Consider the following 26,669-nt stretch of genomic DNA (forward strand, 5'->3'; position numbering starts at 1 on the left):
AAAATTTTGACAAATAATAATAAAATTTTGACAAAATAAAATTTTGACAAAATAAAATTTTGACGAAATTTTGTTTGGTAGTGTTTTGGTAAAAATTTCTCTCAATGTTGATAGATTATTTTTGGCTCGAGTGGCAACCGTGGATTGTAGTCGATTATTTTTGATCTACAGCCGCCTACGTTTGCTTTAATCAAAGTGTTATGGATTTTCTCCTCCTTGATTTTTAAGTTTATACATTTGATTAATATTATAAATATGTGTTTTTGATCATTTCCTTTTTCAAAAATAATTGCGCTGTCCTTTTTATTAATAAATCTTAATTTGTTTTTATTCTTTACACAATTAACATGTAGTTGTTTGTTTTATTTCTTTGATCTGTAGATATTTTCGTATACTTTTAGTTATAAATTCTAATAAGATTTTTTTCAAATTATCACATTGAAATGTTTAAAAGTTTCTTTCATAGGGTTTTTTCTTCTGTTCAAGGGATTTTTTTGTTTGTTTTTAATCGTTAAATCTTAAAGTTAAATTTTAACATTGTCATTAGTTTCTCCTAAACTTCTCTAATGGCCTTTATGAATATAGAATTTTCTTTATACAAATTAATATACACTGTAGAAAATTTTCATCGATTAGTTGTGTTTTAATTTGTAATAGAGAAGATACAATAAATAATAACACAATTTGATCATTATTTTTTAATTATTCGAACGTGTTTGTTAGTTTTATATACATAGTTTTATTTTTATATTTTATACAAAATAATTATTGATATAGTTGAGCTTTATGTATGCAAAAAGTTAAATCGACCATTTGACGAAAGTATTTATTTGGGTACAATGAAGTCATAACTATAATAAGAGCAAATATTTTCTTAGGCTTGAAAACTTTGTTAAAAAAGTGCAGTCGCCGGTTATTGTAAATTGAACATATCTATACATAATTAGATATATGCTTATAACCCCATAGCCAATCTTGATTTCTTGAGCCTCCTGAAGTCTAATTTTTAATAAGATTGGGCATGTGACGTTAGTATTCACCCTCTAGCAAACACAAAAAATGTTCCATACTATAGTCCTAATAAAAACCGATTTCCAGATTTGAGCGTCCTCGCAATTTTTATCTTATGCGCAATTTTTATTTGATTCTCTGGCAAATCGGTACGTGTTTCACACTCTATCAAAAACAAAAAATTGGCAAGTGATGTTAGGTTAAATATTGTTGATCGAAAATTTGTAAAATGTTCTTTGTTTTCTTCAAAAATTTAGTGGAATTAAATTTCTCCCTAGAATCTGTAAACAAGTCTCCCGGCTTGTTATTTTAGACTCACTGAGACTTACAATGAGTGCTGCCCGATTCTATGATCAGAAGATAATCAATCAATCAATTTATCAAAGCCCAGTATGACGATTGTAACATGCAAATTTCACATTGTGGTAAGTGAGCGAACATTTCAACACAGATAGCGGTGAACAAGGAAGTATTTAATCTTCCATTCGTTTTGTAGCGATGCAGAACGAAATAATGTCCACAATAAGTGACCAGAATAGAGGCATACACTAGAGAATTAATCAACAACTGGAAGGTATGGGTTACGATTAGAAGAACTGGTACTTCAGGCCACAAACAGAAAAGATATGTAGAACAAAATCACAGTTTTATCGGAAACAGCGTAGGAATATGATCTTTAAGTCGACGTAAGCAAAACGAAATGTATGAGCAAATATTACCAAGCACTAAATTTCCTTCTTAATGAAGAATTAATTAGTAACGTCGATAACTTATGCAACTTAGGTAACAGACGGCGGCACTGAAGACGACGTCAACTCTCGCATACAGAAAGAAAGAACCGCTTACCACGAGTTCCGAAACATATGGAAGTCAAATACTCTTACATCTAAAACCAAACTCAAAATAGTGCCTGTGTCGAAACTGATCTGGATTAAAGCAACGAGACCTGGCTTGTAAGCAACAACATCAAACAGAATCTACAGGCTTTCAGCAACAGATGTCTTCGCAATATCCTACAAGTTTGGCGGTCACGTAATATTTCCAGCGAGTAACTTTTTAAATCAGCCGATCAAGACAATATAAACACACCAATTAAAAGGAGAAAATACAACAGAACGGGACACATCCTTCGAAAGCCATATGAAAAATATGCCACGAGATCCTCGAATGGATTCATCAAAAATCAAGGAGGAGTGGCAGGCAAGGTTAACCTGGAGACGAAAAATATTAAAAGAGACTGGCAAATCTTTTGCCCAACTGGGCAATAACGCAGCGAATAGAGACGGATGGCGATTCTTTGTACACAGCCTATATTCCTGACGGAATTTGCTGAAATATTCAGAAATGTCATTAGCATTACTGAGAGAGGATATTTCATCGATGAAAAAACTTTTTGGTGTTCGTCGAAACCCATTGTATGCAAGGTGGGCATGCTAACCATTGTACCACGAGGGCTCCCATGTGACGTTAGCATTTACACCGTAGCGAACCGTAATCCGATAAATTCCAATATTAAACGCTCGGCAGCTTCGGCTTCGATATACGAGACATTCATGGAATGTATTGCATTGGCTGTGGGCTATACTCAATTATTCCTGACGGAATTTGCTGAAATATTCAGAAATTTCATTAGCATTACTGGTGTTCGTCGAAACCCATTGTATGCAAGGTGGGCATGCTAACCATTGTACCACGAGGGCTCCCATGTGACGTTATTATTTACACTGTAGCAAACCGTAATCAGATAAATTCCAATACAAGACATTCATGGAATGTATACCATCGGCTGTGGGTTATACTCAACGTAACAGAACAGTAATAGATTAAAATTTCATCAGCGCCGTTTGATCTGTTTGGTGACCTACTGACGTTATATTGTTTTCAGACCACATCCCCAAAATTCTCATTATGGTTCTGATTTCATAACTTCTGAACGTGAAACGTATATCAACTTAAGATCTACAAGAGCATCAAAGAACACAAGTGGGAGTCGTAATTAGAATACCGAAAGCTATGTAATATAGGTCCTGGTATATAGGGGGTAAAGTGTGGACCCCGGAAGAAAGGATGACAGGACTACAGTCATCTATGGCGACGTAATAGTGATTCAGCCAAAGATGTGCTCGAAATTTTTTAACCGGTATCTTACGGAGCATCCCAATAGTGGCAGAACGACACTGATTCAGTAGAAGAGGTGCTCGAAGCTTTTTTAACCAGTAACTTATCAAGCATACCAATAATGGCAGAGCGACAACAGGGAGATCCACTGGACCCCGGAAGAATGGATGCCACAACTATCATCAACAAATGCAACCTAACAAAGATTGATCCGAAGAGGTACTTGAAGTTTTGTAATCGTTAACTTTTCGAACAGACAACGAAGAAATCCAGTGGTCGCATTCGTTGTTTCTGAGCCAACGACATACCAATATTTGGCTTAGAAGTTACAAGTTTCATCAGCAGTGTCAAAGCCTCCAAAGAGTTGGGTCCTTCAGTTAATTTAATGATGTTGATTTACAGGTAAAAAGTCAAAATCACTTAGAACGAAATAAAGAATTTCTCTGATTAAATCCTAAACACTACCTGTCAACTACTTGACTTTCTAACAATGATATTGAATTTTTATGCAATGCAAGTCTATAGGTGGCCTTTTTTAATAACAAATAAGTTAAATATCAAAACGAGATCCTCAGTTACTTGTCGGCAGCTTATGGGATGTGGACAAAACTCAAGGCTTCCATGGAGTATTTTAGTTTATAGAAAGATGGAAAGAAACAAAATGCCTTAACAAAATGAAGTGAGAATTAATTTTGTTAAGCCATTTCGTCCTGGTTTGTTTTTACATTGAACATCAAAATAATTATCTTGTGAATGAGCATCATAATTCATGATTAGAGGAGCAGTATTCACCGTATTGTGGATCCCCACGATCCACAGACAATTCGCGGTTTATATTTCAATTTAGAGATATAAGTTTGGAGCAAGAGATAGTTCTACATCAGGCACCATAACAGGCACGTCTGACTCCGACACCCGTGTAGCGAATGCATTCTTATTCCCACTGTTACGAAGATTCTGAAAGCTATTTTACTGCCCTACATCACAGAACACATAATATTGGTAGAACATCAGCAGGGTTTACGCTTGGCCAGCAGTACGACTACTGCATTGTAAGAATTAACAGATAACATTGCAGAGGGATAGAATAGTAAGAGACCAAATAAATGTTCGATTCTCATAGCATTGGACTTGTCTGAAGCGTTTGATACAGTGAATATACCCTCTTAGGATATATTATGGGAAGTTCTCTCTCTAATAACCTTAAGAGACGGTTGGCGCACTATATGGCCTGCAGTGCTATGTGGAATTCAGAGGAAAGACATCTTCGCATGTGAGTAATAAACAAAGCGTATCTCGAGGCTGTGTTCTGTTCTGCCCCCCTCTTTTTAAACTTTTACCTGGCAGGAGTTCCACTTCCACTTTATAACCTAGTCACATAGGGACATCGAGGGGCTTGATATGAAGATCAAAGACTACCTTCCTACCCTTATGAACAGGATTGTGAAACTTTTTGCTCCTAAATTGACGGCGACCATTTCCACATCCCGAACCAAGGAAGTGGACCTGTAACTCGATATACACATCCATGACCATAGTATCCCCACATACAAGAACTCCAAGGTTCTTGCTGTGACCTTCGATAGTCTATTCCTCTTAGCTTGAAACGTTGGGAGCAGAAACAAAATCCTGAAGGCATTGGCTGGTATCACTTGGGAGATTATCGATTATACCCAATGGAGAAATCTTAAAACGGTGCAAAATACTGCGCTGCAGATGTCACTCCATAACACCAGAACAGCATTTGCAACATGAGTCCAAAATGCTCTCGGTTAGACAACGCTGCGATTTCCTCACCCACCATCACCTGATAAAGTGCAGAGGGATAAACCACCCAAACTATGTCACTTCCAGGAGGGTAACAACCGAACGAGCCAAGCTTATTAATTTCGATTTCAGGATATACAGACTGCTTGGTCGGCGACTACAGTGATTGGGGAATAAGGACGGCATTGAGGGCGGCACACACGGCAGGGTTTCATAAGGCTATAGATTCCTACCAATGCAACATTGTGCTGAGTGAAAGACCACCACCTGACGAGAGACGGCTGCCTAAGGGGACTAGGCGGGACTAGTTCCGGGCTAAGATCTTGTATATACTTAAATAAATAATTACCTTTCCCTTCGGCAACCCGGCCTCTCCCTTCCGAACCCGGCAATTCAAGATGTTCTTACATAAAATATTTTATAACTCAATATAGAAATCTTCAAATAATTTCGCCACAAACAATGGTCGATTACAAACATTCTAGTGTAAGCTTCATCGTTATCATTTGTCAGTTTTTCCTATATCCTACCTAATCTGTTCTAGACTTAGTTAATAATTTCATTTCATACAATTTTTGGCACACAATTTGTTTGTTTCTTTTTTGACTGGAAGATCTTTTTCAAGATAATCTTTTTCGAAGAATTCATTAAATTTTAAATTTCTTGCATTTCAGTATCATCGTCGTTATCATCGACTACGGAGTTACTAACAGCTGGACTATTCTCCTCCCCTTGTTTGTCGCTGTCTTCGATTTCCTTCTTTAATGTCTTTAATTCATTTTTGTTCTCTGAGGAATTTTCTTCACATTCCATGGGAGAAGGTAAAAACTCTTTTTCGTCACTATTTAAATTTTCATCATCGCCTCTTCTTTGCTGCTGCTCCTGCTGATGATGATCATCACACTGCATTTTATTATCATCGCTGTTTTCGCCATTCATCGTGAAAGATGGAGATGGGACAACACCTTGCTTTTTTGCTATGGTGTTAGTAGTAGCGCCAACATCCTTTGTTTCTTTCACTTCCGACAATTTAAATTCTTTTGCCTGAAGTTTATCGGTTTTTGATGATTTAGCCTTTTTCAGGAGATTTTCGGTTGAACCCAATTTGGCCATGGCCAAAGCATTTGAAATTTTCGATGCTGCCAACTTGCTTTCGAAATCCATTTCTCCATAGTGTGGACTTTGATGGCCGCCATGGGCGGCTGCACGTAGCAATGTTAATTGTAGTTCACGATGTTGTGGCGACTCTTCCAGTTTGATTTCGAGTTTTTCAGTCTGTTCCAATGGTGCTGCAGGCTCGACCGTTAATGGAATTGCATGATGATGATGCGGTATATGGCGATGGTGGTGGTTGTGATGGTGATGATGCGAACGCTGATGATGATTGCCGTTGTTATTGTGCACCTGTTTGTTTGTCGCTGGTACATTTGTTGTGGATCTGGAGGCATTGTTGTTATCCAATGAAATCGCATTATTTGCTAATTTGCCCGATGCAGGCGCCCCCGTTCCCGTTGTGGCATTGTCTGTGGGAGTGCGACTATCTTGCTTTGTTGAACCTATAGCATTTTTTGAGGTTTTCTCCAGCAAAGCGTTCAATTGTTTTTTGATTTTTGTCGCTTGTTTAGCGGTTAATTTTGCACTTAATTCATTTGCAATGGTGCTGCTGCGTTTACCTTCTGTATTCGGCAAGTTGTTTGCTCCACCACTGCTAGAACTACTAAGAGTACCACCGTTGCTATTCCCATTGGCATTGTGAGAGGAATTCTTCTTTGTTAGAGTTGGTGTTGTAACAATCGCTTCAGTATTTGATAATGATGTTGCTGATGTTGTGGTCACTGGTCCTCCATTTGATGGGGTGTTCTTCGCTATGGTTGGTATTACCGTTTTATCGTTGGCAATGTTGCTGGTGCTGCTAGTTTCTATCGTTGTTTTTGAGGATAATGTCGATGCAGTAGTGGTAGTAGCTGCCATCGGTGATGATGTAGTTGTCGTATTAGCTGCTATTTTACCCGAATTGGCCGATTTAACTTCGGCTGCCTCAGAGTTGGTAACATTATCTTGTCTTTTCCATTTGGTACGGCGATTTTGAAACCATATTTTAACCTGGAATGAGATTAAAAAAAGAGTTTTTCATAAGATATTGTTTAGACGGCCCATTTTTTGGGTTAAAATAAGTTAGCCTAATTAAAACCAAATATGTTGCATACATTTAGGAGTTTATATATTTTTAACAATAATAGATTTGGGAATGTGTTAAGTTAGGTTTAGGTTAGGTTAAGTGGCAGCCCGATGTATCAGGCTCACTTAGACTATTCAGTCCATTGTGATACCACATTGGTGAATGTGTTAACAGCCGTTGTTGCAGCCGACTGGGTCTTACCACTTCCGTGAAAAGCCAATGCAAAATTTTTGACTTTAGTCCCAACTTTTTTCCTATTGCCTTTTTGCATGAGTATAAAGCTACCGTGGGTTTTCTCGCCCTTTCTTCAATATTAAGCTTCAAATTCAGCTTTCTGTCGAAAATAACCCCTATGAATTTAGCACACTCACAAATGCAATTTCTACAAAAAATTTCTACCAAAGAGATTACCACTGTTGGGTAGAATTTTTTATGTTTAACGTAGATTTAGCAAAATATTCCTCTTCAACTAAGAGGTACTTCACAAATATTCCATAGAAATGAAATTTTGACAAAAATTTTCCCAGAAATATAATTTTGACAAAATTTTTCTCAGATATAAAATATTGACAAAATTTTCTATAGAAACAAAATTTTGATAAAACTTTTATAGAAATAAAATTTTGACAACATTTTCTATAGAAATAAAATTTTGATGAAATTTTCTGTAGAAATAAAATTTTAATAAAATTTGCTAAAGAAATAAAATTTTAACAAAATTTTCGATAGAAATAAAATTTGGACAAAATTTTCGATAGAAGTAAAATTTTGACAGGAATTTCTATAGAAATAAAATGTTGACAAAGTTTTCTACAGAAATAAAATTTTGAAAGAATTTCTATAGAAATTAAATTTTCCCAGAATTTTCTATAGAAATAAAAATTTTATTATATTTTCTATAGAAATAAAATATTAACAAAATTTTCTATAGAAACAAAATTTTGATAAAACTTTCTGTAGAAATAAAATGTTAACAAAATTTTCGATAGAAATAAAATTTGGACAAAATTTTCAATAGAAATAAAATTTTGGCAGGAATTTCTATAGAAATAAAATTTTGACAAAGTTTTCTATAGAAATAAAATGTTGACAAAGTTTTCTATAGAAATAAAATTTAAAAAAAAAAATTGTTTCGATAGAAATAAAATTTGGACAAAATTTTCGATGGAAATAAAATGTTGACAGGAATTTCTATAGAAATAAAATGTTGACAAAGTTTTCTATAGAAATAATATGTTGACAAAGTTTTCTATAGGAATAAAATTTTGACAAAATTTTCTATAGAAATAAAATTTTGATTACATTTTCTACAGAAATAAAATTTTAACATTTTCGATAGAAATAAAATTTTCACAAAATTTTCTATAGAAATAAAATTTTGACAAAATATTCTATAGAAACAAAATTTTGACAAAATTTTCTATAGAAATAAAATTTTGACAAATTTTTCTAAAGAAATAAAATTTTGACAAAATTTACTCTAGAAATAAAATTTTGACAAAATATTCTATAGAAATAAAATTTTCTATAGAAATACAATGTTGAACAAATTTTCTATAGAAATAAAATTTTGACAAAATTTTCTATAGAAATAAAATTTTGTTAAAACTTTCTATAGAAATAAAATTTTGATAAAACTTTCTGTAGAAATAAAATTTTAACAGAAATTTTGATAAAAATAAAATTTGTACAAAATTTTCGATAGAAATACAATTTTGGCAGGAATTTCTATAGAAATAAAATGTTGACAAAGCTTTCTACAGAAATAAAATGTTGACAAAGTTTTCTATAGAAATAAAATTTAAAAAAAATTTTTCGATAGAAATAAAATTTGGACAAAATTTTCGATAGAAATAAAATGTTGACAAAGTTTTCTATAGAAATAAAATGTTGACAAAGTTTTCTATAGGAATAAAATTTTAACAAAATTTTCTATAGAAATACAATTTTGATAAAATTTTCTATAGAAATAAAATCTTGACAAAATTTTCTATAGAAATACAATTTTGACAAAATTTTCTATAGAAATAAAATTTTGACAACATTTTCTATAGAAATAAAATTTTGACAAAATATTCTATAGAAATAAAACTTTGACAAAATTTTCTATAGAAATAAAATTTTTAAAAAATTTTCTATAGAAATAAAATTTTTAAAAAATTTTCTATAGAAATAAAATTTTGACAAAATTTTCTATAGAAATAAATTTCTTCAAAAATTTTCTATAGAAATAAAATTTTTAAAAAAATTTCTATAGAAATAAAATTTTCCAAAATGATATTTTTTGGATTTATTTTTAAATTTTCTGTAAATTTTTGGTTGATTATTTGTGGCTCGAGTGGCAACCGTGATTTCAATACCCCTAAGGAGATGGACTTAATCGTGGAAATTTTGCGTTCTTTGCGGTACATGACTAGTTCTGTATTTGCATGATTTATCCCTAGACCAATTTCCCTTGCCCACTTCTCAGTCAAGCGACAATGAGTAACGAGTCTTTGTATATTCGTCAACAACGGGTCTTTAGAGTCTGTGAAGAGTCTTTATAGACTCGTTTATAACGAGTCTTATAGACTCATCTATAAATACTCATCCCAGCCTTATCTAAAGACTCGCCTACAAAGGATCCTTCCAGTCGTCTACAGTGCCTTGTCTTAGACATCTACTAAGACTCCTTTTAGTTGTCTATAATGAGTTCTTATAGCCGAAGGACACTTGCCACATTCGTCCCCGACGGACTTGCTTTGCCTGACTAAAACCAAAAGACAATTGTAACAACAAAAGAAAACTTTGTTTGTTTAAAATCTCCTTCCCCGAAAAAGAAATAAATTATTTGCGTGTATCCTCAATTCATCGCTTAAATTGGTAAACAGTATGAAAATTTATAATTCCATTATAATTTCAAATGTAGCCCAGCATCCCGAAAAAAACACCAACTCAAATGCTCATAAATTATGATCTCAATCTTGCTGGTGCCACATTTATGTTCAAGTATTGAAAACAATTTCTTTTTTCCGCTATCAATTTTGCATTTTCAGTGGCAATAGTAACAGCAACAGCAGCGTGTCGAACAAAGTATTTTGTAACTCATCGTTAATTAACATAACACGAATCATTAAAAATTTATCAATCGTTACGCATTAACACGCCATTTTCCTTTTGGTAAGAAAATTCATCATCATTGCCCTCATCATTCGTCGAGGCCTGAACGAAAGCAACATCATTTGCGAGAAATATTTCGTATAGCCTGAAATTTGGGTTGAGTGAGAACACACAAACATTCTCCCTTCATCTTGCAAACCTCATATTTCAATTTCAAATTCAAATTTCATGTTTTCATTTCAATATTTCATGTTATGGGTTTTCTTTCTGCCATTCATTTCAACTCGATACAATTTCAGAATATGTAGTGAAAAAAATCATTGAAAATAAATGCGATTCGTCTATAGGGCGTTGTTTTTTCCATTTTCCCGTTGCGTCTTTTTGGCTTTTTTTGTGAGATGTAATCAAATTGTTGATGTAATTATGTGCAAGATTAGATACGCATATGGAGGGATAGAGATTGGGAATATCTTGAAAATCCAATTAAAGGAAATATTTAATGCTCATTGAAAAGTGAATGTAGAAATACACTGAAAAGAGAGCTTTCAGTCAAACGAAATTTTTTTTGATGCTAAAAAAATTCTAAAAAACAAATAAAAACGATTAGAGACTATAGTTCTCTTAAAGAACATGTTTGATAACCACCAAATTTGATAACCATATCAAATCAAATGTTAAACGTACTACACCTTGCCATACCCTAAACGCATTAATACAGATACAGTCGTGACTCAACAAAAAAATCTTCGTTTACGTGATACAGCAATTTTTTTATTTTCCGTATAAAAATAAAATCTGATGCCCCTATTTAAAATTTTGAAAATCGCGACTTTGAAAAGGTTTAACGTTGGTTGCCATTAGCCAAAGGGCAGTTGGCTCAAAATGGGGCTGTAATTCAATGATATGGCTCTGCTTTTTTTCGGGATTACAGATCAAACATAAATATTAATCATCGAAAATAGCTTTATTGTTTTTCAAACTATTCTCCATTAAAATCTATTCACTTGCAAGAGCTTGAATCAATTGTCGAAGCCATTTTGCCACTTTGATGACCACGGTTGGTAGAATTCTATCAAAAATGGTAGATTTTTTACTGGTTGGTAAATTGGTAGAATTCTTGATGTCTTGGTAGATTTTGAAAAATATTCATAAAAAAATAAATAAATAAGTAACTAAATAAAATTTTGGCAAAATTTTCTATAAAAACAAAATATTAACAAAATTTTCAATAGAAATAAAATTTTGACAAAATTTTCTATAGGAAGAAAATTTTGACAAAATTTACTATAGAAATACATTTTAACAAAATTTACTATAGAAATACATTTTAACAAAATTTTCTATAGAAATACATTTTAACAAAATTTTCTATAGAAATAAAATTTTGACAAAATTTTCTATAGATATAAAATTTTGACAAAATTTTCTATAGAAATAAAATTTTGACAAAATTTTCTATAGAAATAAAATTATGACAAAATAAAAAGAAAATTTTGGCAAAATAAAAAGAAAGAAAGAAATAAATTTTTTATCAAAATTTTCTATAGAAATAAAATTTTAGCAAAATTTTAATTAGACATAAAATTTTGACAAAATTTTCTATAGATATAAATTTTTGACAAAATTTTAAATAGAAATAAAATTTTGACAAAAATTTCTATTGAAATAATATTTTGACAAAATTTTCTATAGACGTAGAATTGTGACAAAATTTTCTATAGAAATAAAATTTTGACAAAATTTTCTATAGATATAAAATTTTTACAAAATTTTAAATAGAAATAAAATTTTGACAAACTTTTCCATAGATATAAAATTTTGACTTAATTTTAAATAGAAATAAAATTTTGATAAAATTTTCTATAGAAATAAAATTTTGACAAAATGTTCTATAGAAATAAAATTTTGACAAAATAAAAAGAAAGAAAGAAATAAAATTTTGTCAAAATTTTCTAAAGTAATAAAATTTTGACAAAATTTTCTGTAGAAATAAAATTTTGGCAAAATTTTCTATAGAAATAAAATTTTGACAACATTTTCTATAGAAATAAAATTTTGACAAAATAAAAAGAAAGAAAGAAATATAAATTGGTCAACATTTTCTAAAGAAATAAAATTTTGACAAAATTTTCCGTAGACATAAAATTTTGACAAAATTTTCTATAGATATAAAATTTTGACAAAATTCTAAAAGAAATAAAATTTTGACAAAATTTTAAATAGAAATAAAATTTTGACAAAATAAAAAGAAAGAAAGATATAAAATTTTGACAAAATTTTCTAAAGTAATAAAATTTTGACAAAATTTTCTAAAGTAATAAAATTTTGACAAAATTTTCTATAGAAATAAAATTTTGGCAAAATTTTCTATAGAAATAAAATTTTGACAAAATAAAAAGAAAATTTTGACAAAATAAAAAGAAAGAAATAAAATTTTGACAACATTTTCTAAAGAAATAAATTTTTGACAAAATTTTCTATAAAAATAAAATTTTGGCAAAATTTTCTATAGAAATAAAATTTTGACATTTTCTATAGAAATAAAATTTTGACAAAATTTTCTATAGAAATAAAATTTTGACAAAATAAAAAGAAAATTTTGACAAAATAAAAAGAAAGAAAGAGATAAAATTTTGACAAAATTTTCTATAGAAATAAAATAGTGACAAAATTTTCTATAGACATAGAATTGTGATAAAATTTTCTATAGAAATAAAAATTTCATCAAATTTCTAAAGAAATAAAATTTTGACCAAATGTTCTATTTTATCTATATATGGTGTTAATGAAATCATGCAATTAGAAACCGTTATTCGCAAATTGATATTTTCAAAATGATTAATATGGGATTTTATAGCTCTCTATAGACCTATCTCCCAAATTTAACTTCTAGCACATTGAAACTACGAATTTTATTTACACCCTCAAACACACATGGCTTAAAATGGAAATTTTATGCATTCTGTAAATGTACAAATATTTGTAATAGAGTTTTTAGCAGAGTTTTTTTCGTTGCGTTGATAAACTCGCCCACCATATTCTGTATATTTAAGACTGCGAAAAGGTAAATGTATTTTCATTTTGGCATCACTTAACATTTTCACAATGGCCCAAAAAGAATAGGAAAAAAAATAATAAAGCAGACAACATTGGCTACAAAGACATGACAGCAAAATGTTGGCGTGCGTACAAAAGGTAGAGTGTGAAGAATGTTCTTTTTGGAAGAAGAATTTTGTTTTGGTTTGTGAATGATTTTTCATTTAATATTTTTTTTTTGGGAAAATATTTCTTCACAGAGTGAAGTAGCTGCTTTAGCTACATAGCATAAGTATTCAATAGAGTCAATTTTTGTACTTGCTGTACACAGCACTAATTAAGTGTGTGATTCAAAATAGATTCCATTGGTTATCCAAGGGTCGGTTTTGTGGCCAAGAGGGGATAGGTGGCCAGGAGGTCTTTTAGAACATATGGTTCAGTTCGATGGGACGGAGATGCATACCACACATTATTTTGGTTAAAAAAAAAATGATGTAGTACTTAAAAAATTGATGAGGTTTATGGGGCTGATTTTGCTGGTGTTGATGATGAAGATGAAGGGACTAAACGATACATCCGCAAAATGTTTTATATTTTGATTTTTATTCCAACATTTGGTTTTAATTTTTCTATACACATATGGGACATTCTGTTCAGTATTACTACCCTACGAACAAAATTCATCATTAAAATGGGACCAATGAAACCGTTTAATAAATACAATGAAATTTGCTTCTAGCTTACATTCTGCAGACAAAATAATTATAACAAGTATGTAAAAATGCACCATTAAATCCTACGAGAAATCCTTAAACTTTAATTTAATGAAGGCTATACAATTTTTTCTAAGGCGTTTACTTACAACAAAACACACATTGTTTGTGATTATTTAATAGTTGTAGTGAAAATTCGATTTTTGCGCTAATCACATTATAGTTAGCCTTAAATTATGAAGCTATCGTACTGAAATTATACACAAATTCGTTTTTTTTTTCTGCACACTTGTAAAGGAATAGGATCACCTCAAACATGTCTCAAAAGCATAATGTTGTGTTTGGCCGGGGAACATGTAACAGAAATTTTATATCTCATTTCGGAAATTTTATATCACGGAAATTTTATATCTCATTTCGGAAAGTATGTTTATGTTTGCCGAGAAAACTGTTTAAAAATATTTTTTTCTTGAAACACATTTCAAATCGATCAGCCGATTTGATTACATGAGGGCTTTAAAGCACGGTTGTCACAGTTGGTAGAATTCTACCTAAATGGTATATTTTTTACTGTTTGGTAGATTGGTAGAATTCTTGATGTTTTGGTAGATTTTTCTATAGAAATAAAATGTTGACAAAATTTTCTGTAGAAATAAAATGTTGAAAAATTTTTCTATAGATATAAAATTTTGGCAAAATTTTCTATACAAATAAAATTTTTAGAAAATTTTCTATAGAAATAAAATTTTAACAAAATTTTCTATAGAAACAAAATTTTAACAAAATTTTCTATATAAATAAAATTTTGACAAAATTTTCTATAGAAATTAAATATTGACATTTTCTACAGAAATAAAATTTTGACCAATTTTTCTATAGAAATAAAATTTTGACAAAATTTTCTATAGAAATAAGATTTTGACTAAATTTTCTATAGAAATAAAATGTTGACACAATTTTCTATAGAAATAAAATTTTTACATAATTTTCTATATGAATAAAATTTTGACAAAATTTTCTAAAGAAATAAAATTTTGACAAAATTTTTTATAGAAATAAAATTTTGACAAAATTTTCTATAGAAATTAAATTTTGACAAAATTTTCTAAGAAAATAAAATTTTTAAAAAATTTTCTATAGAAGTAAAATTTTGACAAAATTTTCTATAAATAAAATTTTGACAAAATTTTCTATAGAAATAAAATTTTGACAAAATTTTCTATAGAAATAAAATTTTGACAAAATTTTCTATAGAAATAAAATTTTGACAAAATTTTCTAAAGAAATAAAATTTGTACATAATTTTCTATATGCATAAAATTTTGACAAAATTTTCTATAAATAAAATTTTGACGAACTTTTCTATAGAAATAAAATTTTGACAAAATTTTCTATAGAAATAAAATTATGACTAAATTTTCTATAGAACTAAAATGTTGACACAATTTTCTATAGAAATAAAATTTTTACATAATTTTCTATATGCATAAAATTTTGACAAAATTTTCTATAGAAATAAAATTTTGACAAAATTTTCTATAGAAATAAAATTTTGACAAAAAATTCTATAGAAATAAAATTTTGATAAAATTTTCTAAGAAAATAAAATTTTTAAAAAATTTTCTATACAAATAAAATTTTTAAAACATTTTCTATAGAAGTAAAATTTTGACAAAATTTTCCATAGAAATAAAATTTTGACAAAATTTTCTATAGAAATAAAATTTTGACAAAATTTTCTATAGAAATAAAATTTTGAGAAAATGTTCTATAGAAATAAAATTTTGACAAAAATTTTCTATAGAAATAAAATTTTGATAAAATTTTCTATAGAAATAAAATTTTGACAACATTTTCTATAGAAATAAAATTTTGATAAAATTTTCTATGGAAGTAAAATTTTGACAAAATGTTCTATAGAAATAAAATTTTGACAAAATTTTCTATAGAAATAAAATTTTGACAAAATTTTCTATAGAAATAAAATTTTGACAAAATTTTCTATTTTTTCTGTTATAAATTTCAAATTTAATTTCGGTCGGCCTAATTTTTGGTTTTATGGAATAGTTCATATCTTTTGATGTCTCGTTCAAAGCATTAGGTTTCTTTCAAAAAATGTTTTTTGAGTTATTATTGTATATGGAAGGGTCGGAGGAGATTTTGAGTTCTCTATGGCAGGATGAAATGTTCTTCTGCTTGACAGACATTCGTCATTCACATTATCTCATTAAGTTGATTTCATTTTTTACACCAATAGATATGAGCGCTTGTATGGTGTTGTTTCTTTTTGTTTTTTTTTTTTTTTCGGGGAAATCTATTTTCCATTTTCTACTCAAAAGAACAGATATCAGGGAGATATTGCCCGTTGTCTACATTCAATTTTGATGTGATGCTATTGGGGGATTTGGTTTCTACAGGAAATGTATTTCATGCTACTGCTATAGCAAATTTTCTTTTCTAAGTTTTTTTTTGTGTGTTTGAAAATAAACAACAAAATTATGTTTTCTCTTGTGTCGCTGTACTAATTAACGCCTATTTTTACTATAGATTTCACAAAGAAAATAATATATTTTTCTTAGTTAAGTCTTTGAGTGGTGTTTTAGGCAATAATTCATTTCAGATGTTTATTTAAGTAGAACTATAAAAACAAGTGATATTCTCAATTTGTACTACAATTGGTTTAGCTTTTAAGGGCTAATTGCCAAAAAAAAATGTAGAACTCAATAGTGAATTGTTTTTATAGATAGACAAGAGCATTTTATGGTTATTTTATTATTATATTAAAAAGAAAAAACAAATAAATTTTTTTGTTTTTATAACAATTGCAAAATAATTTTCCCCCAGAAACTTATTGATTTTGTTTTGTGATTGCCTTTATAGTCAATTTAAGTGTTGCAATAATTGTTTGAAACATTACCTCATTCCATTATTTTCATTTTAATGACCAAGTCAATTATATTAACGGGAATGCTGCCATTCCATAAAGAATATTTTATTATCATATTTACCAATAAAAAAATACAAAACCTTACAATGCTTAAGAGCTCCATCAACTCTGTATGACTTCTATCGATGGCAGATTGAAAGCAATAAAATTTTGTGGTATAGACAAAAAAATTAAAAAAAAGAACGATTTTAAACGAAGCTGACTGATGTTGATGTTTATTCTATATTCCTAAGGGTATTGTAATGTTCATAAACAGGAAAACAATTGTTTGTTGAATTCCAATTTTAGCCTCATTGACACTGCAAGAAAATATTGACTTATTATTTTATAAAAAAAAACATGTTCTAATCTATATTTTTAAGCAACAGATATACACAATATTACCCACCAAATCCTTTCATTACCAAATAATCATGTAGGTTACTTAGTATAAATTGATAAGTAATTTATTATTAAATGGAAATTTTGATTACACTTGTACTGTAAATTCGTACTTCTCACAAAATATTATTCATTATTTCTTTAAATTTGTAAATTTTACTATATATATATTTGTAAAATTTACTATAATATTTTAATCACATACAAATAAATGTAACACAGAAAAAAATTTCAACAATATTTTTTTTAATTAACATTTTAATTGAATTTGAAAAAAAAACAAATTTAAAAATTAATTGGCTTAATTCATTTTTTTATGAAAACGAAATTTAAATACAAAACTAAACAATTACATTTTTAATTTTATTGATTCAATTAATTTTTCATTGTTGCCGGTGATTGGTGGGGCAATTTCAATTAAAATTAATTTGATCAATTAATTTCGTGATTTAACTCAAAAATCATTTCTTCTATGCGGTTTAAAAATCCAAATAAGATACTTCAAAGTAAACATATAAAATAATAATAAAATTAACCACACAGAAAAAAACTCGCGAAAATTTTTCCAATTAAAATCTTGAGTTTTAAAAAATATTCAATTAAAAATTTAATTGATTCAACATTTTTTCTAATTGAAATAAAAATCAATCACCCAAATTAATAGTATCAATTAATTTTTTTAATGGATCAATTAATTTTTAATTGACTGTCAATTAATTTTTTAATTGATACTATCATTTGCGTGATTGAAGACATTTCAATTAAAAAATTAATTGGATCAATTAATTATATTTTTATACCCTAAACCACATAGTGGCCTACCAGAAATATTGATTTTAGACCCCATAAAATATATACGGATCGACTCAGAATCTCCTCCTGACTCAATCTAGCCCTTGGTGTCCGTCCGTCCGTCCGTCTGTCCTTGTATTTGTTGTTCGCAGGATACTGATCTCAATTATTAACCGATTTTGATGAAATTTGATATATGGCGTTTTTGAATTTGAGATTTATTTCTTTAACTCCAACAAATTTTCTTTGGCTTGGAACATACATTTCAAAGATTCGTGTCCTAAATGAAAATAAATGTAATCAAAGATTATGAACATTCTTTTAATTACAATTTCTTTATTTTAGAGTGATGGACTGAAGTGAAACAAGTATATACGGCCGTAAGTTCGGCCAGGCCGAATCTTATGTACCCTCCACCATGGATTGCGTAGAAACTTCTACGAAAGACTGTCATCCACAAATTTCAACTCACTCGGATGAAATTTGCTCCTCCAAGAGGCTCCAAAACCAAATCTCGGAATCGGTCTATATGGGGGCTATAAATGATTATGGACTGATATGGACCACTTTTGGCATGGTTGTTAAAAATCATATACTACACCACGTACCAAATTTCAACCAGATCGGATGAATTTTGCTTCTCCAAAAGGAACCGGAGGTCAAATCTGGCGATCGGTTTATATGGGAGCTATATATAATTATGGACTGATAGGAACCAATTCCTGCATGGTTGTTGGATACCTATACTAACATCACGTACCAAATTTCAACCGAATGGGAAGAATTTTGCTCTTCCAAGATGCTCCGGAGGTCAAATCTGGGAATTGGTTTATATGGGGCCTATATATAATTATGGACCGATATCGACCAATTTTTGCATGGGTGTTTGAGGCCATATATTAACATCACGTACCAAATTTCAACTGAATCAGATGAATTTTGGTCTTCCAAGAGGCTCCGGAGGTCAAATCTGGTGATCGGTTTATATGGGGGCTATATATAATTATGGACCGATATGGACCAATTTTTGCATGGTCATTAGAGACCATATACTAACATCATGTTCCAAATTTCAGCCGGATCGGATGAAATTTGTTTCTCTTAGACGCTCTGCAAGCCAAATCGGGGGATCGGTTTATATGGGGGCTATATATAATTATGGACCGATGTGGACCAATTTTTGCGTGGTTGTTAGAGACCATATACTAACACCATTTACCAAATTTCAGCCGGATCGGATGAAATTTGCTCCGGAGGTCAAATCTGGGAATTGGTTTAAATGGGGCCTATATATAATTATGGACCGATATCGACCAATTTTTGCATGGGTGTTTGAGGCCATATATTAACATCACGTACCAAATTTCAACTGAATCAGATGAATTTTGGTCTTCCAAGAGGCTCCGGAGGTCAAATCTGGTGATCGGTTTATATGGGGGCTATATATAATTATTGACCGATATGGACCAATTTTTGCATGGTCATTAGAGACCATATACTAACATCATGTTCCAAATTTCAGCCGGATCGGATGAAATTTGTTTCTCTTAGACGCTCTGCAAGCCAAATCTGGGGATCGGTTTATATGGGGGCTATATATAATTATGGACCGATGTGGACCAATTTTTGCATGGTTGTTAGATACCATATACTAACACCATGTACCAAATTTCAGCCGGATCGGATGAAATTTGCTTCTCTTAGAGGCCTCGCAAGCTAAATTTGGGGGTCCGTTTATATGGAGGCTATACGTAAAAGTGGACCGATATGGCCCATTTGCAATACCATCCGACCTACATCAATAACAACAACTTGTGCCAAGTTTCAAGTCGATAGCTTGTTTCGTTCGGAAGTTAGCGTGATATCAACAGACGGACGGACATGCTCAGATCGACTCAGAATTTCACTGCGACCCAGAATATATATACTTTTAATGACAAAGTTAATATACCTATGGTGGAAGATATAAAAATTATTGACCTAATTTAAAAGATTTTGTAACCTAAATTTTAGGATACACAATTTACAAAATATTAAGCTTTGCTTTAAGAATTCTTTTAATTTTAAATTTAGAATATGAATCTATGAAATTTGTGTCCCTCCGTTGTCGTATGTCTTTGATGTAAGCCAAATTTCCCTTAAAGTAAAAAAAAAAACATATTTGATTTACAAAAATCATATTTAAATTAACTGAGATGTTCGTTCTTTGGATTAAAGATAAGAAATCTTCAAAAATAGGTAATACTAACGTCGTATTATAGTTTTAAAATATTGTTTTTATTAAAAGTAAGTGAATTCTTCTTCTGCAATAAAATAAACAAAACTAAAAAAATGTCGTAGGATCTCCAATATTATATGTTTTCCTTTGAAAGAGTACTGTCACGGCTTGATTATTTAGTACTAAACCACAATCAGTCTAATATTGGCAAAATCCATCTTCAATTATCGAGTTCGAATTTCTAATATCCAAGAAAAAGTCAAAAAGTGAAAACATTTTCATTTTCCAAACGCCTCACTTCAGTTCTCTGCGTGTAAATAAATAATGAATACCTTCAAATACTTTTGCTATACAAAACACACTATTCAAATAAAAATACTTTTGTATTCAGATATAGCTATTGGCGATTTCCTTATTTTGATGGATACTTTACGATTCATGTTTTTATGAATTTCTAAACAAAATCAATAAACAAATATCGCATGGAGAAATTAAAATAAAAACACAAAGCGCATGAAATTAAATTAATTAAATACACTATAGGCCATAATAAAAACACAGCATGAATATGGGGGTCGGAAAATATCATTCATGAATTTTCGCCTGTAGAGCATAATGTGGCGAGTAATTCTTATATGGAATAGGAAAATATCTAAACACTGTTAGACATTCTAAATGAAATTGTAGTCATAGATGAAAGATGAAACAAGGTAAAATTAAAAATATATATTTTTAAATATAAGACGGATGATATTTTATGTTGAAGTGTATGGTTTTTGTTTTTTTTTTAATTTGTGTATTTATGAAACATTTTTCTTTTTCGACTTAATGGCAGCGATGATAGATGTATGGGGAAAATTTGAAATATGTTTATGCCCTACATTGGCCTTATTAAGTGTATAAGAGTATCTTGACCGTAATCGCTCGTATTTTCTACTAAAGGGGGAATTATGCCTTAATGATGAAAATCCCAAAGGAAAAGAAGAAATAGGTGACTTGATAAATTGTTTTTAGCTATACAACAAATTGAGAAATTGTTAGTGACACTAAAGTCAATTTAACTTTAGTTTAGTTCATGGAAATTATTAAGTTTTATTTACAATTTTCCTTAACATTTTCTATTATGATGCATTTGGTTCGAAAATTTATGAAAATTGTCGACAATTGCCTCATAATGGAGTCAAATGCTCGGATTTGAGTTATTTTTCGTGGTGTGTATTAAGTTTGATGTGTGATGATGCCATTTTTCACCAAATACAATTAAGGTGGTGTGTTTTGGAGCTTCACAAAATAAAATCGAGAAACCGACTAAATGACCAGGGCTGTGGAGTCGGATTCTGAAGATTTTGCTGGAGTCGGAGTCTTGGAGGCGGAGTCTGAGTCTGAAGATTTTGCTGGAGTCGGAGTCGTAAAAATTTTGCTCGACTCCGACTCCAGATAAACTCAACATTTTAAAACACTTCACTTTGAATATTGGCAGAAATTTTTGTCAAAATTTTATTTCTACATAAAATGTTGTCAAAATTTTATTTGTATAAAAATTTTTGTAGAAGTTATATTTCTATAAAAAATTTGGTCAATATTTTATTTCTATAGGAAATTTGGTAAACATTTTATTTCTATAGAAAATTTTGTCAACATTTTATTTCTATAAAAAATTTTGTCAAAATTTCATTTCTATAAAAAATTTTGTCAAAATTTCATTTCTATAGAAAATTTTGTCAAAACTTTATTTCTATAGGAAATTTTGTGAAAACTTTGTTTCTATAGAAAATTTTGTCAAAATTTTATTTCTATAGAAAATTTTGTCAAAATTTTATTTCTTTAGAAAATTTTGTCAAAATTTTATTTCTTTAGAAAATTTTGCAAAATTTTATATCTCTAGAAAATTTTGCAAAATTTTTATTTCTATAGAAAATTTTGCAAAATTTTATTTCTATTTAATTATAAAATTTTAATTATACATTACAAATTTTATTTCTATTGATATTTTTTTTCAAGAATTTATTTCTATAGAAAATTTTGTCAAAACTTTATTTCTATAGGAAATTTTGTCAAAATTTTATTTCTATAGAAAATTTTGTCGCAATTTTATTTCTATAGAAAATTTTGTCAAAATTTCATTTCTATAGAAAATTTTGTCAAAATTTTATTTCTTTAGAAAATTTTGCAAAATTTTATATCTCTAGAAAATGTTGCAAAATTTTTATTTCTATAGAAAATTTTGCAAAATTTTATTTCTATTGATAATTTTTTCAAGAATTTATTTCTATAGAAAATTTTGTCAAAACTTTATTTCTATAGGAAATTTTGTCAAAATTTTATTTCTCAAGAAAATGTTGTCAAAATTTTATTTCTATAGAAAATTTTGCAAATTTTTTTTCTTTCGAAAATTTTGCAAAATATTATATCTATAGAAAATTTTGTCAAAATTTTATTTCTAAGAAAATTTTGTCAAAATTTTATTTCTGTAGAAAATTTTGTCAAAATTTCATTTCTATAGAAAATTTTTTTAAAATTTTTCATTTCTATAGAAAATTTTATCAAAACTTTTACTATAGGAAATTTAGTGAAAACTTTATTTCTATAGAAAATTTTGTCAAAATTTTATTTCTATAGAAAATTTTGTCAACATTTTATTTCTATTGAAAACTTTGTCAAAATTTTATTTCTATAGAAAATTTTGTCAAAATTTCATTTCTATAGAAAATTTTGACAAAATTTCATTTCTATAGAAAATTTTGTCAAAACTTTATTTCTATAGGAAATTTTGTGAAAACTTTATTTCTATAGAAAATTTTGTTACCATTTTATTTCTATTGAAAACTTTGTCAAAATTTTATTTCTATAGAGAATTTTGTCAAAATTTCATTTCTATAGAACATTTTGTCAAAATTTCATTTCTATAGAAAATTTTGTCAAAATCTCATTTCTATAGAAAATTTTGTCAAAACTTTATTTCTATAGGAAATTTTGTCAAAATTTTATTTCTATAGAAAATTTTGTCAAAATTTTATTTCTATAGAAAATTTTGCAAACTTGTATTTCTATAGAACAATTTTTGTCAAAATTTTATTTCTATAGAAAATATTTGCACAATTTTATTTCTTTAGAAAATTTTGCAAAATTTTATTTTTATAGAAAATTTTTGCACAATTTTATTTCTTTAGAAAAATTTGCAAAATTTTATATCTATAGAAAATTTTGTCAAAATTTTATTTCTATAAAAAAATTTCTCAAAATTTTATTTCTATTGATAAAAAAATGTATTTCTATAGAAAATTTTGTCAAAATTTTATTTCTATACAAAATTTTGTCAAAATTTTATTTCTATACAAAATTTTGTCAAAATTTTATTTCTATAAAAAAATTTCTCAAAATTTTATTTCTTTAGCAAATTTTCTCAAAATTTTAAGAATTTAGATTTTATTGGAATGTAGATCTAAATACAAAGTTGTGCAGAGAATAGTATAGTCGGCCCCGACCGACTTCAGGCTTTCCTTATTTGTTTTTTACTAAAATTGTTTTTCGTCCCAAAACGTTAGATTTAAATTTTAAGTACATAGATTTTGTGGAAGTGTATACAATTTTGTCAAATTCATGCACATGGGAATATAAGCCTTTATATAGCTCGAAACAAATTGAAAGGATTTAAGATGGTATCAATAATTTTGGTCCACAATGTGTTGAAGGGTATAATACAATGACCCCATCCGACTTTGAACTTTCTTTAATTGTCTATAAATACATATACTGAAGACTGTTGGTATCTTCTCATATTATGGTGTGTATTTATATCATTATTTTATTTATTAACCGACATTGCCTTAAATTTGAAATATAGAGTTCTATTGGCATCAAATGTGAAATTAAGATCTTTTTTGCACTCATAAATAAATACGATATTGATCCATTTACGGTACCCCCCACAATAGAACTACAAATTAGTAGTATTAAAATGAGATGTAGTTATATTACCCGGAGTCGGTGTCGAGGGTGATGAAAAATGCTGGAGTCGGAGTCGAGCAAAGAAAGTTTAGTGAAAACTTTATTTCTATAGAAAATTTTGTCAAAATTTTATTTCTATAGAAAATTTTGTCAACATTTTATTTCTATTGAAAACTTTGTCAAAATTTTATTTCTATAGAAAATTTTGTCAAAATTTCATTTCTATAGAAAATTTTGACAAAATTTCATTTCTATAGAAAATTTTGTCAAAACTTTATTTCTATAGGAAATTTTGTGAAAACTTTATTTCTATAGAAAATTTTGTTAACATTTTATTTCTATTGAAAACTTTGTCAAAATTTTATTTCTATAGAGAATTTTGTCAAAATTTCATTTCTATAGAACATTTTGTCAAAATTTCATTTCTATAGAAAATTTTGTCAAAATCTCATTTCTATAGAAAATTTTGTCAAAACTTTATTTCTATAGGAAATTTTGTCAAAATTTTATTTCTATAGAAAATTTTGTCAAAATTTTATTTCTATAGAAAATTTTGCAAACTTGTATTTCTATAGAACAATTTTTGTCAAAATTTTATTTCTATAGAAAATATTTGCACAATTTTATTTCTTTAGAAAATTTTGCAAAATTTTATTTTTATAGAAAATTTTTGCACAATTTTATTTCTTTAGAAAAATTTGCAAAATTTTATATCTATAGAAAATTTTGTCAAAATTTTATTTCTATAAAAAAATTTCTCAAAATTTTATTTCTATTGATAAAAAATGTATTTCTATAGAAAATTTTGTCAAAATTTTATTTCTATACAAAATTTTGTCAAAATTTTATTTCTATACAAAATTTTGTCAAAATTTTATTTCTATAAAAAAATTTCTCAAAATTTTATTTCTTTAGCAAATTTTCTCAAAATTTTAAGAATTTAGATTTTATTGGAATGTAGATCTAAATACAAAGTTGTGCAGAGAATAGTATAGTCGGCCCCGACCGACTTCAGGCTTTCCTTATTTGTTTTTTACTAAAATTGTTTTTCGTCCCAAAACGTTAGATTTAAATTTTAAGTACATAGATTTTGTGGAAGTGTATACAATTTTGTCAAATTCATGCACATGGGAATATAAGCCTTTATATAGCTCGAAACAAATTTAAAGGATTTAAGATGGTATCAATAATTTCCAATGTGTTGAAGGGTATAATACAATGACCCCATCCGACTTTGAACTTTCTTTAATTGTCTATAAATACATATACTGAAGACTGTTGGTATCTTCTCATATTATGGTGTGTATTTATATCATTATTTTATTTATTAACCGACATTGCCTTAAATTTGAAATATAGAGTTCTATTGGCATCAAATGTGAAATTAAGATCTTTTTTGCACTCATAAATAAATACGATATTGATCCATTTACGGTACCCCCCACAATAGAACTACAAATTAGTAGTATTAAAATGAGATGTAGTTATATTACCCGGAGTCGGTGTCGAGGGTGATGAAAAATGCTGGAGTCGGAGTCGAGCAAAGAAAGTTTACTTGGATAGAAAGATTTTGACCTTCCCTTAAGAATTTTAAGATTTTGGTATTGATTCCGGGCCATATATGCGGGTTCTTTAAAATAAAGACATTTTTTAGGAACTTTAAATCTAGGATCACTAAACCTTAATATAAAGATTCCATAGTTCAGATAATTTAAGGACGATTTCTTTGAATCAAAAATGACTTTCTTTACTTTAAGGAAAATTCCAAAATTAGAGACCTAAATTTAATACTTACAATAATCAAATATTATAGTTTCCTTTGACATTTTAGGGGGGTGATATTCTCCCAAGCAGAGCAGTTCAACTAGTATACTTCCCGAAGACAAATTGAAGGATTTTGCCTATGAGGACTAGGTTCTGGATTTATAAGAACCATTTTTGTTTGAGTTATAGAGGAATCACTAACACATCTTGTAAGCGCGCAAGAAAATGATGAAATAACGCCTTGATTTAAAATCTAAAATCTGTAGATTTTCACCCCCATTATTAAAATGATTACAAGAGTTAAAATCTGGAATTTTCCATTCAGTTTCAAGCAATTTTCATGATCAGTGCACCTTTTATACCCTCAAGAAGTGAAATGGGTCTATATGGAGGCCTTCCCAAATGGACCGATGAAAACTAAATCTGATACACGTTTTTTCAAAGTCTAAAATTCCAGTAAATTTATAATTTCAGGCAAATCGATACGGTTTCCACAAGCCCAAAAAGTAAACTCGGGAGTTCGATCTATACTAAAACATTGACCGATACTCACCATTTTCAGCGCGCCTCTTTATGGTCCTACAATACCTCTAGACTTCCAATTTCAGGCATATTGGATAAAAGCTACGGTTTCTATATGCCGAAGAACTAAAATCTGAAGATCGGTCTATATGGAGGCTATACCAAAACATGGAC

The 26,669-nt window shown here is 28.8% G+C and overlaps 1 protein-coding gene across 1 annotated transcript in view; it reads right to left on the minus strand.

The window, feature by feature from the left end:
- Window positions 1-4,243: 4,243 nt before the first annotated feature.
- Window positions 4,244-26,669, minus strand: part of NK7.1 (homeobox protein NK7.1) — a 334,376-nt gene continuing 311,950 nt past the window's right edge. The window contains exon 5 of the mRNA XM_075292004.1: window positions 4,244-6,999. Within this exon, the coding sequence (XP_075148119.1) occupies window positions 5,551-6,999 (1,449 nt within the window). The 3' untranslated portion in view covers window positions 4,244-5,550. The remainder of the gene's footprint in view (window positions 7,000-26,669) is intronic.

Source organism: Haematobia irritans, chromosome 1 (assembly GCF_050003625.1).
Source record: "Haematobia irritans isolate KBUSLIRL chromosome 1, ASM5000362v1, whole genome shotgun sequence".
Taxonomy (NCBI): Eukaryota; Metazoa; Arthropoda; class Insecta; order Diptera; family Muscidae; genus Haematobia; species Haematobia irritans.